General features: G+C 38.0%; 1 protein-coding gene and 2 long non-coding RNA genes across 3 annotated transcripts; 1 reads left to right on the forward strand and 2 right to left on the reverse strand.

Moving 5' to 3' along the window:
• Positions 1-1,549: 1,549 nt before the first annotated feature.
• Positions 1,550-4,495, forward strand: LOC133711638 (uncharacterized). Its single transcript, XM_062137744.1, has 4 exons — positions 1,550-1,925; positions 2,058-2,860; positions 3,146-4,044; positions 4,415-4,495. Exons 1-4 carry the CDS (start codon positions 1,747-1,749, stop codon positions 4,493-4,495), a joined length of 1,962 nt encoding a protein of 653 aa, XP_061993728.1. The 5' UTR covers positions 1,550-1,746.
• Positions 4,496-11,043: 6,548 nt separating this feature from the next.
• LOC133708574 (uncharacterized) lies at positions 11,044-11,610 on the reverse strand. The gene is made up of 3 exons (XR_009845897.1): positions 11,505-11,610; positions 11,326-11,392; positions 11,044-11,235 (listed from the first exon to the last, which is right to left on the reverse strand). It is a non-coding gene; the product is annotated as an uncharacterized LOC133708574 (long non-coding RNA).
• Positions 11,611-11,750: 140 nt separating this feature from the next.
• On the reverse strand, positions 11,751-15,026 carry LOC133712861 (uncharacterized). Its single transcript, XR_009847635.1, has 8 exons — positions 14,756-15,026; positions 14,601-14,667; positions 13,113-14,295; positions 12,937-13,017; positions 12,775-12,858; positions 12,572-12,689; positions 11,955-12,059; positions 11,751-11,865 (listed from the first exon to the last, which is right to left on the reverse strand). It is a non-coding gene; the product is annotated as an uncharacterized LOC133712861 (long non-coding RNA).
• Positions 15,027-20,552: the final 5,526 nt, after the last annotated feature.

The raw sequence follows: 20,552 nt of genomic DNA on the forward strand, positions 1-20,552 counted from the left end.
ATTATCACAAAACACAAGCATCCAATAATTAACAAATTTCATATATAAATTAAATTAAGCATCCATTACATCAAATTTGGATTAGGGCACACAACCCTAACCCCCAACAAAGTCTACTCACAACCCATAATCGTAGACATCAAAATTACAAAATTCAAATAGAAAATAGTAGAGAAGTGTAGGAGAAAACAAGAATAGTCACAAATAGCTAAAAAGCTAGCATGATTAATCTTGATTTATAACTCCCACAATTACCCAAGTCTTGAATCTCGTAAAGATTGAAGTCTTTTATAAATCCTTAAAAGTTTGGGTGAGATGTCCTTGAAATCCCAAAATAAAATTAAGGCAAAGATGAAAAGAAGAAAAAGAAGTGGAGGAGGGAGAAGAAAGAGGGCAGCAGCCCGCAGCACTCGTAGGTCTCCTCTCATAGGTCTGAGAATTCGGTGGGCTGCAAGGATTAGATGGATTTGGTTAATCAATGGCTTGCTGCATGTGTTTCCAAGAGAGAGTTCAATGTGGGTGGTCAACCAAGAAAAGAAAAAGAAAGAAAAAGTGAATAAGGCACTTGGTGGTGGTGATAAGTGGAAAAGAAATGTGGTATGGGCTTGTTAAACGTTTAATTAGCAAAACGTGCAGCACTCATCATTTTTCATTCATTTCTTTACTCCTTTTTTTTTTTTTTGGTGTTGACCGTAGTTGACCGCATTGATAATTTCGGCATTTTGCTGAAACTCTCATTTGCTCCACTTTCGCGTCATTTAATCTCGTTTCCGCAATTTCGCTTATTTTTGTTAGGGAAATGATGGAAAAGGTTACTTTAGAGAGTGAAATGATAATAAGGTCACCTAGTTTCCCACTTGATAAAAAGGTCCATTGTGAATTGTTATTAATATTAGTTTAGTCCTTATGAATAATGAGGTCATGTTAAAAAAGGTCAGTTTTTAATTTTTATCATTCCGATTCTGCCCCTACGGTAATAAACCTTTATAACCTTCCAATTCAAAATCTGGGAGCTCAAATTTTCTCTCTCCTTTGATCAGAAAGCTTCCGATTCGATTTGATCGGAGATCTCTTTCCGAGATTCTTTCTTCGCCGCCCTCTCCGTCGGAAGCTTCCGATTTCTCTTTGTGATTCTGCGACGATCTGAAAGTGGTTTTGGAGCTTCCTCAGCTCTTTTCTCTTTTTCTGGATCTCTGGCTTCGTCGGTGTTCGTCTTGATCACGTTATTGTGTTTTTCTTCTTCGTCGACTCAGTGCTTAGTTACAGTCTCTCTATTTTTTCCTCTCTCTGGTTTTCTCTGATTTGATCGGTAAGCCTTCTCTCTGTGAATTTGTTCGTTTTTGGATTTTGCAGTGTATTTTTGTTGTTTGTGTTAAATTGTTGAATTGTTCGTTTTGGATTACTGTGTTCTTCTCCTTCGTCGACTCAGTGCTATGTTGAATTGTTGATTATGTTTTGTGCTATTGCGGTACTATATTTGTTCTATACTGTGATTTTTTTATCAGTGACATGGCCAGTTACATTTTTAATACTGCTGTTTTGTTCAGGAATTATCATTTATTTTGCGAGTATGATGTTGTTTTTCTGTTCAGGCATTAATAGTGACTTTGGCAGTGATAATTCTGTTGATTCCTTAGTAGTGACATGGTCAGTTATATTTATAATATTGTTCTTCTGTTCAGGCTTTAACAGTTACTTTGGCAGTGACTTGTTTGTGTTGATTCTGTTGATTTCCTTAGTAGTGACATGGATAGTGATTTGTTTTATTCTTGTGCAGTTGTTATGGATACAAGCTATGTTGTCAAGTTTATTTATTCTGGTGAAGCAGCAACAGTTCCATTGTTGCATAATTGGTCGTTTGTTGACCTATGCAATTCCATACGCTCTCGTTTTCCGGATTTGATTCAAGGCAATTTCATGTTGAGGTACATTATTCCTCCGGATTCTACTTCATGTTTTCTAGAGAGTGAAGTTGATATGAGAATGATTTTTAGGAATTTGGTTCGTTACAATTCTGATTTTGTTGAAGTGTTTGTTACTGATTTGCCTTCTATTAGTGAAAGTGTGGTGAGTAATACAGTGTGTGAGGATTCTAGTACCATGCTTGATGAGAATGATTATTTGGGGTGTTATAGGGCAGAGGCACCGAAGAGTTATATGACGAAAGGTTGGGAGAGTTATATTCATTCTGAAGGCCAAAAGTTTGAGGGTGGGGTTGTTGAGTTTAGGGATAAGCTGCGTAAGTATGCCATAGAAATTGGCTTTTCATATGAGTTTGTTAGAAATGACAAGGTTCGTGTTATTGCTCAGTGTTCTAAGAAACATTCTCAAGGCTGCAATTGGCTTGTGAAGGCTCATTTATGCAGGGCTAATGGTTTCTTTATGATTAAAAGGTTGGTTAATGTTCACACTTGTCATGGTGTGATTCGTTTGCAGAAGAGTAAGATGATGGGATCCAAGGTTGTCAAGTCTATTGTGCTTGATAAGATTCGTGCCAATCCAAACAAAAAGCCAATTGATATAGCTGATGAGATCAAGAGTGATTATGGTTTGGATGTTGCTTATCGTACAGTTTGGTATGGTACGGAGTTGGCAAAAACAGCCCTACATGGTGATGAAGCTGAGTCTTATGCTCAGCTACTTTGGTTCAGTGAGTCTGTTATGAAGTCAAACCCCGACTCTAGGATAGTGGTTGAGTTTCATCGAGAAACACACAGGTTTCAGCGTATGTTTGTGACCTATGGTGCATGGATGAAGGGTTTTCAATCTTGTAGACCTATTCTTTTCATTGATGCTACATTCATTACCAACAAGTACAAGGGGCAGATTATTGCTGCATCGGCAAAGGATGCCAATCAAGGTTGAATCTCCTTCATTATTTGTAGTTTTTTATTTTTCTTGTTTTCTATTTCCTGCCATGTTCTGTTTTTTTTTGTAATGTAAGTGACATGGTTAGTTACATAGTTAATGACATGGTCAGTTACATGTTCATTGACAGTTACATGTCCAATGACCTAAATGTTATGTGATTTGAATGACATGTCGCTGGCCATGTCACTGTCAAGTAATTTGCAGTTATGTCAGGGACATGGTCAGTGACATTAACAGTTACATGACAGTGACATTATTTTGTTTTTCTGTTCAGGCTTGTATCCAGTTGCTTATGCTATTGTGGATTCTGAAAATGAGAGTAATTGGAGATTTTTTCTTGAGGTTTTGGCTGAAGAGTTTGCAAAACACCCTATGAGGAGGGTGACGTTTATTTCTGATCGTCATGTTGGGCTTGTTAGTGCTTTCCCTAGAGTGTTTCCCAATAATCCACATGGGTTTTGTTTTAGACACCTGATGGCTAACCTTTCTGACAAATTTCCAGCTGGTTCTTACCTCAAGGATCGGATTCCTTACTTGTTTATGTGTTGTGCTTATTCTCGAACACCGGAGATGTATGAGTTCAACATGGAAATCTTGAGGAGTGAAGGCGGCGACATAGTTGCTCAATTTCTGGAGGATCTTCCCAAGGAGAACTGGTGTATGGCTTACTTTAACGGCGAAAGATTTGGTGAAATGACAAATAACTTGGCTGAGTCTTTCAATAATTGGGTGTTGCCTTTGAAGAGTCTTCCTATTCTTGATATTAATGATGGCATTAGAGTGAAGTCCATGGCTTCAATTGCTGCTCGGAAGCAGGATGCTGAGGAATGGTTCTCTGAGTTGTGCCCGGTGATTGAAAAGAAGCTGAAGGAGAATTTGGAAGTCGGAAGGCATTGGAGAGTGAGCAGGTCTGATACCTATGTGTATGAAGTTCACTGCCAGAAGTACAATAACATGGTAAATTTGGAAACTCGCTTTTGTTCGTGTGGAGAATGGCAGCTGTATGGCTTCCCATGTTCCCATGCCCTTGTAGTGATCCAACAACATGGTTCTTCCCCGTATTTGTATGTCAATGAGCTGTACAAGGTGGAGAAATATCGAGAAACTTATTCTTTCCCAATTAATCCTCTTCCCTCTATTTCGAAGCAAGTGCATGATTTTGGTAGAGATGCGGTGATATTGCAGCCGCCTTTGACTAGAAGACCACCGGGAAGGCCTAGAAAGAAGAGGTTCAGAAAAAGGAGCGAGAAAACCAGGGTGATCAAGTGTGGTAGGTGTGGAAAATGTGATGGTCACAACAGAAAGAGTTGTACAGCTCCGATATAGGTTCAATTCTGCCTACATGCCTTTAACAGTGACATGGCAAGTGACATAGCAAGTGACTCCAATACAGTTTGAAATTTTGTTTTGATTTTTCATTTTTTTCAATAAATGATAAGAAGTGCTTGTAAGGTGCTTACTCATTGGAATTTTTTTTTTGACTATGAGACAGTGTATCTGCTTTCTTCTTTTATAAATCCATCAGTATTCTTTGTGTCTACAGGTTTTTAATAGTTACATGTACAGTGACATAACCATTTTGGCATTAGTTTACATTGACTTGTCCTGTGACATTAGTTTTTAGTTATCTTGGCAGTGACTTGTTTAATGACTTGTAGTTGGATCACTGCATATAGATTTGGTAATTGGCAGCGGAACGCTGCCTTTGCGGTGCAGCGGCACGCTGCAAACTGAAATAGAAATATCATTTTGGCTGTGACTTCTCTATTGACTTATAGTTTTAATGTTTTTTGTCCAGTTACATATTCAGCTACATGCTTAGTTACATGTTCAGTTACATGGTCAGTTACATACATTGTAAGTTACATGGTCAGTTACATGGTCAGCTACATTGTCAGTGACTTGGTCAGTTACTTGAGTTTTACAGTAACTTGCCTAGTGACTTGGCCAATGACATTCAGTTTTCTTTTTACTTGGCCAGTGACTTAAGCAGTTACATAATGGGCAGTAGTGAATTTAACAATGACACTTTCAATTATATGCGGCCTTCATATTTACATAGTCAGTGACTTGCCCTATGAATTCAGAAGATGCATTAATCTTGAATAAAAAGATCCATACAAGTCATAGTCTGAACTAAACAACAAATTTCTGAAATTCTGAACTAAACAAACAAATTTCTAAAATTCTTAATTTGCTGAGTTCCAGCTCTGCTTATGTTCTGCAAATTTTTTGAATATTTGAGCTTTGAACTTCATCATCTGAGCTTTGGTGACTTTGTTTGGTATCTTCTCCTCTTTTGCCATTCTGTCCATGTAATACATTACAAAAGGTCCGCAATCTAATATGTTGTCAATTAAAAATTTCAAGTTAATGATTTTGACCAACTTAGTAACAGTAAAGTTATCATTTTAAATTTTTGAATATAGACTTACGATCCTTCGTCTTGTTGGGGGCAGATTCTGGCATGGTTCAAAGGAATCCTTCCACCGTCATAATTTTCCTTTATCCACCTTATTGTTCTTATCTCGTCATCGCTCAAAATACTTTCAACCATCTTTAATTTTGTGTGAGTGCTTTGACTCTTGTCAAATTTCATTCAGCAGCCTTGCTGCAGCATATCGTCTGCTTGATCTTTCACTGCTCTCATCCACAGCTCGACCATTTCAACCTGTATTTTTTAACAGATTAGTAAGTGATAGTTACATGGTCAGTAAGAAGTTTCTTACCAATTTTTTTATACTTTTAAAGCACTCCCCTGGAATCAAAATGCAGCCATTGCGGTATGTCCTTGTCAAAGACCAAGAGCGTGTGGTGAAATTCTTCATTATGGGTAATTGGGAAGAAAAGCATGCTGCATTTTCCCATGTTTTGGAACAGCGGCTCACACAAGTATTGATGGAGGTTTCTCACAGTTAAATGTATTGTCGAATACTATTTAAAAAAAGAAAGAAAGAAATACATAGAACGAGTTATAAATAAACAAAGAATGAGAGATAAGGATTCAATGTTTATAGAAAGTGCTCGTCATACTTACCCAACACATGGTATGCATAAAAGCAGATCTTCCCAAACTTTGTGAACTTTCGTTTTGCAGTTCATCTTTCAACATTTCCCCATAGCAATCAATCCAGTTGTTTGCTATTGATTGATTGCTTATGAACATTTTGACATCTGCCCTTGTGATTTCGCTTCCAGCCTCTTTTCCCTCCCAGAATAATACGCTGCATAACATAGAACGTTGTTAGTCCTGTGACTTAGCCAGTTACTTTTCACTTGCCAATGATCTGGACAGTGACTTGGCCAGCTACATGGCAATTGCCATGATCTGGACAGTGACTTGACCAGTGACTAGGCCAGCTACATGGCATTTGAAAATGATCTGGACAGTGACTAGGCCAGCTACATGGCAATTGCCATGATCTGGACAGTGACTTGGCCAGTGACTAGGACAGCTACATGGCAAGTTAAGTCACTATCTTGTGAGCTGTAACATGAAACATTACCTTTGTTCTGCCTTGTTCCAGTACTTCTCTAATTTGCTTTTAGTTGGGCTGTCAAGTAGTTTGTACAGTTGTCGGTTTTGCCAATCTATCACTTCAATTTTGTTTTTTTCTGTTTGTTCCTCGTCATCCACATTAATCGTCAAATCATGTATCACTTCCTCCTGTGGCTGCTGTTCAGCTGTCTGTCCTTTTTTCTTTTCTAGTGCTGTGAATCTTGTCATTTTCGCCCTCTGCCTTTGCTCTTTCACCTCGTCCCACCAGAAAATATGATGTGTTTTTTGTACTCTCTCCTTTCTCTTCGTCCTAACCACATAACAATAGAGGCCAATAGATTCTGAGTCCTGCCCTGATATCTCCTCTAAAATTGGCTTGATGAACTCAGCTCTTGTCATCTATTGTGTAGGAGAAATGTAATTGACTGGTTCGACGTCAAAAACAGGCTGAACCTCTGGTGATATAATGATCTGATACTTGTTTGGCTCTGCTTGCATATCTTCCAAACTGACTTTTCTTGGAGGAGGAGTTTGAAACACGCCCGGAGGTGGAAACACAAACAATGCATTAACCCAAGCAGTATTTGGTGTGCAAGCATCTTCCGTCATTCTCAATTTAACCTCAGGAGAGGTTGGTGAATGAACTTGTGCAGCTACTTGGGCAAGGCATTGAAGTGGTGACTGATGTCCTTGGTCGGTAGAGTGAGGTTCCGCAGATGTCATCTGAGATGCGCTTGCTGTGGAGTAGGCAGGTTGTGATTGAGTTCCCTGAATTCCACCTTGAGATTTTGTGTTTTTGGAGTGCTTGGTGTCAGTTGGCTTGTCCTGAGGGGCCTTTGATTTTGGTGGAGGGAAACTAGGTGGTGGGGGAGGAGGAGTTGACTTGTTGTCATCACCTGGCCGTGCTATTGGCGACTCATACTTCTCAGTTAGTGCCATCACTATGCCCTCCAATTCCTTCACTCTTTTAATCAGTGAGGCTTTCTCAATTTTCAGCACCTCATTTTCCAATAACACATCCTCATTCTCTTCGTTTATTCTGCCAATTTCCTTTTCTTTCTCCTCAACTTCTTTTTTAAAAGCACTTAGCTCTTCTTCCTTTCCCTCCAGCTTTCTCTGTAATTCGTTCTTCTCTTCATTGGTCTTCCCTATATCTCTCTCCATCTTCTCATTGTTAATGTTTCCACTGGTTCTATTTTCAACATTATCTTCTTGCCCATCATTCTTTTTTTCTTTACTTTCTGTGTCTGTATTAGACTCAGAATCTTCTTCCTCTGCATCTTCTTTAACTTTATCAAAGATTTTCTGAAACAAAATTACAAAAGTTGTCAGTGACATAAGCAGTGACAGAAATAAAACAACAACACAATCATAGACATGGAAAGATACATGCACTGTGACATGAAAATATAACAATAACATCAGCAGTGACATAGTCAATGACTTGCTCAGTGACTTGACCAGTTGGAACCCTACGACATTAACAGGACCAGTGACAAGACCAGTGACCTAGTTTATCTACATCAAATTAACATACCTTCAACTTCCCCATGGTGTTGAAATCCCCTTTTTTTTTTCTATCAGGGTCTTTAATTGCCACTTTCTTATTCCGTGTTTTTCGGTTTCTCTTCCAGAGATTGGCGGCACTACTCCCGTCTTGTGGCAAAACCAATACTGTTTGGAAAATAAAAAATAAAAATAGAAAACTAGTTAGTTATTTTTCAAACAGCTGCTTAGCCATATGAATATCACAAACATAACCAATGACATATGCAAATACATAAACAGTGACATTGTCAGTGACATAAACTTGACAGTAACATTAACAGTGACCTGGCCAGTTACCTGTCCAGTGACCTGACCAATGACATGACACTGATCTAGTTTTTGTACTTACAACAGCATACGTAGTTAATTATGGGACAGCAAAATGATGCATAAACAAATTTTTAACAAGGTACGGGAATTTACCATCACCAATATCACGCAACCTGCCATGTTTTGGGATTCTTTTGCCTTTCGTTTAATTGATTTTTTAAGGAAGTCGCCAACTTCCTTTGCCCAGCTATATTTTCCCAGACTTTCCACCTCTTCACAGACTCTTATATAGTCCCAAGATATTGTTCCTCCAGAGTTTGGGAACAGGAGTTTGATGAAAAGGTTCAAGAGTACTAATACGGCAACATTTCTGTCCCGTTTCGTTTTTTCATCCCCTGTTTCTGGAGTTTCTGCCAATGCCTTCTTCAAAGCTTCCTCTGCAGCCGCCTTGTTGATCCTCTGCTTTTTGTCAAAGTATTTAGTCACGAACTCAGATCTGTATGCCCCTTCTTTGGTCTTTGGTACTGATAACCCGGATCCCGGCACTCCTAAAATCATAGATATATCACTTGTTGACATTCTGAATTTCCTGTTCCCAAACACAAAAAGGTCTGTGTCGCTGTTGTATGCTTGTAGCAGAAGTGTGATTAAATCATCCGATTTCTTTGCATCCTTTTCTTTAATTGAACCTCCATGGAATGCATCTATCAGCGTTGCAAAGGGTGTTTTCTGCAGCAGCTCTAAAGTCCCTTCAGTCAAGTTATTTTTGTTTTCTGCAATTGTTTTCAGAAAAGCAAGCATTGTGCAGCGATACTGCACATAACCCTCTTTTACATATCTTTTTCTTTTCCCTGGGACTTTTTCCTCTTCATCATCCTTTGTATCTTCTTCCTCATCAGTTTCTTCCTTCTTCTTTGTACTCTCTTTTTTTGTCTTGCTTTTATCCATTTTCTTCTTCTTCTTGGCACGAACTTCTTCTTCATCTTCATTTTCTTCCCTGTTTCTTCTTTTCTCCTTTTTAGTTTTCTCCTTTTTAATCTTATTCTTCTTCTTACTGCGGACTTGTTCTTCATTAGATTCTTCTTCATCTTCAGTTCCTTCCAGTTTTCTTCTTTTCTGCTTTCCAGTTTTCTTCTTTTTTTCCTTCTTCGTCTTCTTACCCCGGACTTGTTCTTCATCAGATTCTTCTTCATCTCCAGTTGTTCCTTCCTCAACTTCACTTGATTCTTCTTCATCTTCAGTTTTCTTCTTTCGCTTTTTTCTCTCTTCCATTTTCTTCCATTTTATCTCTTTCAACTTTTCCCCAATTGTTTCTTCTGGACTTTGTTCTTTAGATTGTTCTTCTCCGGATTCCTCACTTTGTTTTCTTTTTAGTTGGTCCATTCCTCGAACTTTTTAAAAAAAATCCTGTAAACAGTTATGAAAATTAGAATTCAATAGTTATTTTAATAGTTACATAACCAGTGACATATTTATGCACATGTTTATGATAGTGACATAAACAGTTACATGCCCAGTTACATGACCAGTTACATGATCATAGCCAGTGACCAGTGCAGCGACATGGGCAATGACAAAGACATTGAACAATGACAAAAGGCTGAAATTTTCTCGCATCATCCCACATGTAATTCAAACAAAACTAACATGGAAATTCATTTTCTCATCAAATTCCACATGTAATTCAAACAAAACTAACATGGAAATTCATTTTCTCATCAAATTCCACATGTAATTCAAACAGAAATCATCATTTTCTCATTAGATTCCGCATGTAATTTAAACAAGTCTCACCATTTTCTCATTAGATTCCACATGTAAGTCAAACAAATGTCGCATGCAAATTCATTCTCTGATGAGACTCCACATGTAATTGAAATATCTTTTCTAATTCAAACAAAACGCAAGCTATTCAAATCGAAATTATATGAAAGGAGGAGGAAGTTACCGGCGGCTGTCTGACGAGCACAGATTTTCAAATGTTTTCGGTAAATTTGAAGAACCGTAAAACTTGGGGCTTAGTCGGTGAATCACTCTTGCTTACCCACCGTTCACGGTGGAGGAAATCAGTCGTTGTCCTCTGTTTTAGCCGGAGAGAAAATTTTTGAGCAGTTTCTCTGAGTTTAGGGCAAAAATCGTATAAAGTTTCTCTGAGTTTTGAAATTGTGAAAAGATATTGTAAAATGAACCAAGAGAAATAGTCGCCCTCGGGTTAGATAACTGCCACTGGCAGTTTACTTGTAGTTGAATGGTTAGATAGGTAATTTCAAACATAGAAAGTGACATAAGCAGTGACTTCAATTTTTACATTTACTTGTTCTATTTATTGGCATGCTGCATTAGTTTTAAAAGTTACTTGTCCAGTGACTTGGCCAGTTACTTTATAGGGTTCATAAGGACATGAATTTTTTTTACAGTTACTTGCTTTATGTTTTGGCTCATGACATTACCTTTTACAGATTTTTAATTGAAACTTAAACTTTGTTTGCACTACAAAAAAAAATTCAAATTGCCACGGCGCTGTGCCGTCGCGGAAAGTGAAATTGCCGTCGCGAAAGACCAATGGCGACGGCTAGGCGATGGCAATTGCGCCGATGTCGTTGGGGGCGTCGCCATTGATATTAGCGACGGCTAATGCATCGTCGCAAGCTTATTAGCGACGGCAAAACGTTGCCGTCGCAAGCATTTTGCGACTAAAAAATGCCGTCGCAAATATCTATAGCGACGCCACCGACGGCTACCAAAGCTTTGCGACGGTGAAATTGCCGTCGCAAAATTTTATTTATGAATAAAAAAAATTCTGGCATGCAAATTGCATTGCCAGATTTTTTTTTTTTTTTTTTTAATAAAAGATGTACAAAAAGGAATTAAACATATATTGAAAAGGGAATGTTACATTTTGATTTTTCTCATGAATGTTACAAAAGAAATGAAGCTCTTATACAAGAGTTTACAAGATAATACAAGGTACTTTTCTTCCTCTACTTCAAGAAAAGCTTTGCAGGGATCTTCCTCCATCTTCCTCAAGATATGTGTCCGTTTTCTATCTACATAGATAAGTGAAAAGTTTTCAGATAGAGAAACATAAATCAAGTGAAGAGAGGGAGGATGAGCATGAGACTTGGGACTACACTTACTGATATGAAAGTTCAGGCAAATTGATATTGAAATCCTCTGATTAATTACTTTATGAAAGCATAGATCCTAGTGTGGAGAAGTGTACATTTAAGTGAAATTTAGAGTGAAATTTGGAAAAGTGTACATTTGAGTGTAAATTTAGATCAACCAAGTAGATCTACCAAAAGTTTCGACTCACATTTTGGGCAATTTTCAGAATAAACAGCATCCCATATCCTTCTTGCTGATGGACAGACCAGCATAGCCAGTGTAACGTTCAGGGTTCAGTAGAAGGTTCACATATGTTATCTCATCTGCAGATCAGAAGTTAACAGAGTCAATCTCTGAACAACATGATTAAAAATCAGTTATTTACTCCAACTAGAGTAGCAGGAAATGGCAACAATACGTAAACCAGTATAAGAAAAACATACCTGATTATGATCAGGAAATGGTATAATTGAAGCACAAACACTCAATATAAGTGACGAGTGAATTTTGCAATGAGCATAAGTGTCAGAATTTGCCTCCTCAGGATTGAGCCTTGCTTGTACAAGATCCTGGTACAAGTTTCACAATTGAACTTGTAAATACTCTCTATTTAAAAAATACAAGCCTTATTTTTGTTCCACCAAAGAGTACTACTTACATTAATTGTCATCTAAATCATAGTGGTCTCCTCTTCTTCAGTATCAATATATTCTATAAATCCTTTTGCTACAAGATCATGCCAACCACCGTCTTCATGGTGTTCCTAAAAAAAAAAGCCAAGAAGAAGAATGTAAGATTGGAGGGATGTAATCACTGAAGAAAAAGATGTTGAAGATTGCAGCTAGCTCATCCTCTGCTGCAATGCATGAATATCTTTCTTCTTTATAAGCAGCCTTTGCTTGTCCACAATGAATAATGGACGACTACAACGACTATAATCAGTATATATCCGCAATTCTTTCAGATGGATATCTTTTACAACCCCAACTTTAGTATTGACATCCACCTACACATGCATGACATTTACATGAGAATTTCACAAGTCGAGAATGGTCTAAATTCGTCATGCATGCAATTAGGAAGATTGGGACAGTTAAGAACAATGCACAAGAATATGAAGATAGAAAAGAGATGAGGAAATGGTGCAACCAGTCGAAGCTAAGATAACAATACAGCTAATGTTTTGAGTCTTAACTATTGAAGTTTAAGTGTTGTTTTGGCACCATACCTACCTAAATTATATGTTCAAGAAACAAAAACAAAAGGGTCACTCACCCGCCTTAGCTTCCTTAATGTTCTCACCAACATTTCAGGATCACGATGTATGCCAATTACCCAGCAGCCATTAACAAAAATCTGTGTGGCTTGGGGAATAACAGTAGGGAAAAAAATCCTACAATAAAGATACAAATATAAGTGTCAACAGAAAGAATGGAGGGCACAGAGAAAGCCAGCATCGACAATATAGTAGTGCATACCTCAAAATTTTATGTACCTCGTTCTTCTAAAAATTCTAAGATTGGATATGCAGCTGATCCCACAGTTATGTAGACCATCAATGCCTGGTGTAACAGATAAGAATTTAAGTGTCACCTACGAAAACAGATCCTTTCACATTCAGAAGTTTTAAAGTACAATACTTTGCTGCCCTTCAAGTGTCTCAGCGGGACACATCATTCTTCACTGTGAATTGTGCAACTGCGGGGGTTTGGCCAATTTCCCTAATAAAAGAAAGCTCCATTCAAGGGAAATAAGACGCAATAACAAGCCACAAAATATAAGCATATGTATATACCAGAAAAACAAGTATTTTTACCTTCAAAGAACAAACGTAAACAATAATGCTAAAATTATCCCCTGCAAGGACACTTCAATCTAGTAAAATGCCAACTTCAGCAACATCAAACATTGCAGCCCAAAAATTTCAATTTTTGCTTGTACTATTCCTAGATATTGAACAACAATTTGACTTCAAATTGATGAAAAGAGAACAGACGGAATCATTATATATGCAGTATTTTTCTACAACTTCACGCAAATCAAATCCTCACATAACACATCAAAAACGTAAATAATTGGATTTGATAGCAAAACATTGGGAGCAAATGTTAAAATTCACAGAATACAAACCCTATGTGTACGATTTGATAAGCTAAACAGATCGATACATAGTGATATACTATGTTAGTTCAGTTTAGTTAATCTGTACAAAATGGAAGTCTAGTTATCTAGAAATATTAACTTGTATTATAAGTATATTATATAACAATGCAAGTCTGATGACATTTGCTCATTTGTTTACTACACACAGAAGAAAATACAGAATGACTGCACTCATCCTCAAATTCCCAAATTTCCAGAAATACTGAACTGCATCCATGAAGTGCAATAAATTTCTCCCCAGGAAACAAAGGACCAATAGCACCAACAATTCTGTTGAAACACTGATCCATCATATTTGTATTCAAAACCTAGCTGATATCAGAAAACTATATTTTCAAATCATGCAACATGCAACTTCTCCAATTTTGTTACTTTAGATTTCTTAAAGAATAAGATAATATATGCATAACTTTTCGATCAAACTTTGTTTACTTACTGGCAGAGTGTAGGTAATACCATCACAAATCATAAAACATAGAATTACAATTCCTCTTGAGTTGAAAAGGCTTTCTCTTGAATTACAAATCAAGCATATATAAATCGAGGTATCAAAAAGGATGAGGAATCTTAAACAATGAAGGTAAAGCATGAGCATCTCCTCTGTTTTTGCATAATTCTGTCATAACAAAAGCTCAAACAGTTCATATACGCAAATAACCAATTGCCAATCACTACATCATCTTACATTATATCGTCTATAATACCTTAGCATAGTAATCTGTCCAAAATCTGCAAGCAATCTGATGCCCACCCAAATCAAAAGCCTTGAACTTGATTTTCCCAATGCTCAACTTCTCAAATGTCAGATACTGAGTTGGTTAGTGCTGAACTAATCTCTGCAATCAATACCCAGAATTAGAAAATCAAATACTCGTCTTAAGCTCAATTCCTATTCAATCATTTTCAGTTTATACTCTGATCCTACCTATTCTCTCTGAAACAGAGGTTCTATAACATGAGAAAATCATAAGGGAAAACGATTCAAGTGAAGCTCAAATCTTTTAATCAATTCTATGCTTATGGTTGAACACCACACAGAAATTGTATAACAACTCTCAAAATTGTTCAGTTACCCAGCAATCAAATAGACCCATATTGAAATCAAAACCAGAGAAACTGAGAAAGGTAGCGAACAACTTACCAAGCTTGAAGATTTTTGAATCGAACCAAGAGTCCAAGAGCAAGACCAGTTGACCAAAAGCTCGAGACTTCAATTGAAAACCCAGAAATCCATGATAGAGTGAGAACCCAGATAGATCGATTGAAAAAAAAAATAAACCCAGAAATTCAACTTACCAAATTCCAATATCTTCAACCCAGAAATCCATGAGGGAGTGAGTCAGTCAAGGAGAGAGCCAAAGAGATCGTGCGTCCACGGAACTACGCCAAAATCCGAATGGAACTCAGCCGCGATTTCTTCTCCCGCTACAAGGGATGCATGGTTTTGAGCAAACCCAAGATGTCCTTGACATTCATTCTGATTTTCCCCAAAAATCAAGGGTTTTCTTTTTTCGTTGTGAAATTGGATGCACAGAGAATAGTCGTGATAAAGGATGGGGGGGGGGGGGGGGAGATTGGAGGCTTTAGCAAACCAGAGTGAAAGGGGAATTCGCAGTGAAACCCAGCCAACGAAATTGAAGCATGTTAGTTGACTAGAGTTCAACAATAATGGATCGAGAAAATTAATTGAAATACACAAACAAGAATAAGCCCTGGATCTGGATCCAGATCAACCCAATGGCAACCAAGTTCTTCGAACCTCAATTTGGTGAGTTGGAACAAGAACGGAGAAAAGGATATAGAGGGTTGTGGGAGAGGAGGAGGGTTGAAGAAAATGAGGCTTTTTTGATTCGAAATCAGATTTTCTTAAAAGAATCCCGTAGCATCGTAGCCTTCTTAAGTTCTTATGCGACGGCATGTATGTTGCAGTGGCAAACTTTTCATACCTTGCGACAGCTGATCTTTGCCGAAGCCAAGTTCTAATCTTTAGCTACCCCCATGCGACGGCATATCTACTCGGTCGTAAGACGTGCGACGGTGTAGCTTTGCTGAAGCAAAATGCCAGTCTTTGGCGACGGCAAAAGTGTGCCGACACAAACTTCCGAAGCTAATGTAATTCTTTTTTGTAGTGTTGTTGTCGTGCAGCGGAACGCTGCAGTTGCGGTGCAGCGGCACGCTGCATTTAAAAATAAAAAGATTACCAAACATGTCTTGTCTTTTGCTAGTGAGTGACTTTGTCAGTTACTTTGCCAGTGACTTGGCCAGTTACTTTATAGGGTTCATAAGGACATGAATTTTTTTACAGTTACTTTGCCAGTGACTTGGCCAGTTACTTTATAGGGTTCATAAGGACATGAATTTTTTTTACAGTTACTTGACCAGTGACTTGGCCAGTTACTTTATAGGGTTCATAAGGACATGAATTTTTTTTACAGTTACTTTGCCAGTTACTTTATAGGGTTCATAAGGACATGAATTTTTTTTACAGTTACTTGCTTTATGTTTTGGCTCATGACATTACCTTTTACAGATTTTTAATTGAAACTTAAACTTTGTTTGTTGTCGTGCAGCGGAACGCTGCAGTTGCGGTGCAGCGGCACGCTGCATTTAAAAATAAAAAGATCAGTTTGGTAATGTCTTGTCTTTTGCTAGTGAGTGACTTTGTCAGTTACTTTGCCAGTGACTTGGCCAGTTACTTTATAGGGTTCATAAGGACATGAATTTTTTTACAGTTACTTTGCCAGTGACTTGGCCAGTTACTTTATAGGGTTCATAAGGACATGAATTTTTTTTACAGTTACTTGACCAGTGACTTGGTCTATGACATTCAGGTTGCCATATCCAGTGACATTCAGTTTCAGAAGATCATATCAAACAAACTTTTACATACTGAAGCAATATCAAACAAACTTTTCAGAAGATCATATCAAACAAACTTTTATATACTGAAGCAATATCTGCAAGAAAATATTAAAAAATGGAAATTCCGATTGAACAAATGAATGGATATATATGATGAATCAATTCGAAAAAACTATATAACCTATCCTATTGCCTAAACAAATTTCTACACTTCATTATGTTTTGAGTTCCAGCTGTGCCTACTTTCTGCAAATGACTTTACAACATGAGCTCTAAAATTCAAAATATCATCCTTTGCGAGCTTCTTTGGAACTTTCCCTTTTTTCGAAATTATCTCCATTGTGTACATTACAAAAAGTCCGCAATCCAATCTGTTCATCATATAAAAATTGAAGTAAATGAATTTGAACTTTATAATGATTATATTGACATTTTTAAAGAGCTGTGTACTTACGAATCTTTTCCTTGCTGAGGGTTGTCTTTGAGTTCTGTCACTGCCATTTTTTGTTTATAGTTATCCTTGATCCACTTTATGCTTTCTCTCTCGGTTTCAGTCAATGGAACTTCTATCATTTTCAGTTCTTCTTCTGAACTGTTCTTTTCATCAAATTTCATTCTGCATCCCTGTTCCAGCATGTCATCTGCTTGTTGTTTTACTGCTGTCATCCAAAGTTCGACCATGTCAACCTGCATTTCCGACATCGCAACATAATCAATAATATGCTTTCTGCTTAAATTAAATATATGAAATTAGTATGACGAAAGTGTTCCATACCATTTTTTGGACATTTGAAAGGATTTTCCAGTTGATGGTTTTTTCGGTCTTTTTGAATCACAGTGGTACCATTCATTTAATTCCTTGTCAAAAATGAGCAGTGTATGATGAAATCCTGATTCATGTGAGATTGGGAAGAATATATAGTTGGATCTTGCCAGATTCTGGAACAGTGGTTCGCAGAGGTACAGATGTACATAATACACCGTCAAATTTTCTGCAGAATTCTGTTTGTAAGAAAAAAAGAAGACAAGTTATTATCAATTAAGAATTATTTGCTTTGATTGTAGATTGATAATCGTTCCACTACTTACCCAGCATAAGGGATTCATAAAAGTTGGGACATCCAAGTCTTGTGATTCTTTCTCCAACAGCTGATCAGTCAAGAGAATTCCATAACATTCGATGCAATTGCTTGCTATCGGTTCGTCCATGATCATGTCTTTTAAATCCTGTCTTGAAACCTGTGCTCCATACTGTCTTCCATCCCAGAAGTATACTCTGCAAAGAATGAATAGTGTAAGTAACATAGATTGTGATGTTGGTTATTTAAAAATCACATGGCCAATGACTTGCCCAGTGACTTCACTTGCCCAACTCGTTGGCGAGTGACTTCCGCAGTTACATGGACAGTGACTTGGTCAGCGACTTTACTTGTCCAGTTACTTTGTCAGTTACATGGACAGTGACTTGGCCATTGACTTCACATGGCCAGTGACTTCGCCATATACATGAAAGATGGCCTGGCCAGTTACTTTGATAGTTACATAAACAGTTACTTGGCCAGTGACAATAAGTTTAAAATAGAATTTTGACTTAATTAAAGTATTACCCTGATGGTGCATTTTGCCAGTATTTCTGGACTCTCCTCTTGGTGTCCTGGTCCATAAAATTGTATACTTTGCTCTCCTCCCAGTCTACGACCTCAGGAGGTAGCTGCTTCTCTTCTTGCTCTTTATTGATTTGTGCATTTTCTACAGCGTCCATCTGTCTTATTGCTTCCCGAACATCCTCTGGTACATCGTCCAACTTCTGTTGTGCTACCATCTGTTCTAGCCTTTTACGTTCAGCATCTGGCAGTGAGGCCTTCATCTCCTTTTCTTTTTCTTCTTTTTCTTTCTTTTCAGCCTCTTTCAATCTCTCTTCAATCTCCTTTGCTTTCTTCTGTCGTTTTGCTTTCACATCCCCCCACCAGTAAATGTTGTCCTTTTTCTGTGTTCTTCTCCTATTCTTTAATCTCACAACGTAAGAGTAGAGACCCATTGATGATACCGTTTCACCAGAATGTTGCTGTGTAAGGTGCATTGTTAACTGGCCCTTTTTGCTCTGCTCTGGTGTCTTCTTCTCTTTCTCTATGCTCAACGTACGAAGTTGAGATGCTTCTTCAACTATAGGACTTTTCACTATCTGAAACATGTCAGCTTGTTGTTCCATTTCCGCCACTGTGAGCATGTGGACTGTGGGGCTCTGGAACTGTGAGTCCTTGTGTGATGGAGGTGTCGATTGAGTTTCTTCTGCCACTGTGCAGTGAGGTGGAGATTGAGCTGCTGCTGCTGCAGATTCTTCGACTGTGCAGATCCCTTGGGACTGACTTTCCTCAACAGTCGATTGATCTTTCTTTTCTGTGTTTTCTTCTGCTGAGTTAGGTGGTGGGGAGCTGTGCTGCTGAGCTGCTGTTGATGTGTGAGTCTTTGGGCTCAACATTTGCTCCAATTCCTTCAATTTTATCTCTAACTCCTTCACCGATGATGCAAGGCAGAAATTCTCGGTCACAAGTGTAGCATTTCGTTCCTCCAGATTCACCATGTCCTCCGTGATTTTCCTTAGTTCCTGTTCCTTTTCGTTCAGTTTTTTCTTCAAATTATCTTTCTCCACAGTCATATATCTTATCTCCTCCTCCTTTTTCTGAAGCTCTTTCTCCCACTTGTTTTTTTCTGAAGTTGTTTCCTGTTCAGCCACCTCAACTTGTAGGTTATCTTCTTCGTTTTCACAATTCTGATCATCAGCTCCTTTTTCCTCTCCTTCCGGAACTGTCTTTGCTTCATCTGATCTATTCTCCTCTTCCTCGGATTCTGATTCCTTTCTATCCTCCTTCAGGTTTTCAAAGATTTTCTGAAAGAAACATATTCAATATGTCAGTGACATGCTATGTGACATGAGCAATGACATGTTTACAACAGTTATGAAGGCCAGTGACATGAAGTGTGACTTGGCCATTGAACATGCAGTGTGACAGTGACTTAATCAGTGACTTTTAACCAAGATAGTTACTTGGCCAGTGACGTGCCTAGTGACAACTACTTTGACAGAGAAGAAAATACCTCTAGTTTTTTCAAGCTGTTAAAACTTGTCCAATTCTGTATCAGCTTCTGGATGTTCCATTTTCTCATCCCATGATCTTCGTTCTCCCTTCCAGATATTGGCTTGATTTTTCCAGTCTTTTGACAGAACCAATACTGCTTGCACAAAAAACAAAAAAAAATTAGTCATAGTGACTTGACGAATGACATGCAGTTTGTCTTGATCAGTGACTTGACCAGTTACATTTCAGTCTGACAGTAACTTACCAGTATTATCAGAACGCAGCCTCCCGTATTACCATATGGGCTGGTTGACTCCTTTTTCTTTTTCAAAGTCTTTATAGACTTTTTTAAGAAGCTTCCAACTTCCCTTGCCCAGTCATAAGATCCGATCTTATCCAAATTTTCGCAGGCTTTGACGTAGTCCCATGAAATTGTTCCTCCTGCGTTTGGGAACAGAAACTTGATGGACAAGTCCAGCAAGATTAATCTTGCCACATTTTTGTCCTTCTTCTCAATCCCTTCCTCTGTTGTTGGATTGTCCTTGAGCGCATCTTGCAGAGCTTTCTCCACGGCTCTCTTGTTAATTCTCGCTGTGTTTGAAAAAAACTGCTGGACAAAGTCGGACTGATATGCACCCTCAGAAGTCTTTGGGACCAACTGACCTTTTTCTGGCATTCCTAGGATCTTTGAAATATCTCTTGTTGAGATCCTGAATTTCTTCTTTCCAAAGAAGAAGAGGTCATTTTCATGGTCGTAGGCCTGCAGGAGGAGTGTAATGAAATCATCAGATTTCTTGGCTGACTTCTCCTCTATGTAGCCACCATGGAATGCATCGACAATATTTCCAAATGGTGACTGCCTGAGCAAATCTAATGTTCTTGCACTGAGATTCTTCTTGTTATCTTTAATTGTGTTCAAGAAACTTATTAATGTGCACCTGTACTACACATGTCCTGGTTTCACATTTCTCTTCCTCTTTGGTGCTGCTTCAGTTTTTTGAAACAGCACCAAAGAGGAACCCTTCTTTGGTGATTGTTCTACTTCTTCTTCTTCTTCTGTTTCTTCCTGTCTTTTTTTTTTTGATTTCAAGCTCTTCTTGGGAATTTTCTTCAGTGATGGTTCTTCTTCTTCTTCTGTTTCTTCCTGTCTTTTT

This window comes from Rosa rugosa, chromosome 5 (genome assembly GCF_958449725.1).
Source record: "Rosa rugosa chromosome 5, drRosRugo1.1, whole genome shotgun sequence".
NCBI classification, from domain to species: Eukaryota; Viridiplantae; Streptophyta; class Magnoliopsida; order Rosales; family Rosaceae; genus Rosa; species Rosa rugosa.

Bases quoted from the DNA above. Each gene is read 5' to 3' on its own strand.
- LOC133711638 (XM_062137744.1), top strand. From the start codon at position 1,747: ATGGATAGTGATTTGTTTTATTCTTGTGCAGTTGTTATGGATACAAGC. The intron at 2,861-3,145 runs GTTGAATCTCCT...TTTTCTGTTCAG, and splicing joins GGCAAAGGATGCCAATCAAG to GCTTGTATCCAGTTGCTTAT. The intron at 4,045-4,414 runs GTGATATTGCAG...TTGTGTCTACAG, and splicing joins ATGATTTTGGTAGAGATGCG to GTTTTTAATAGTTACATGTA.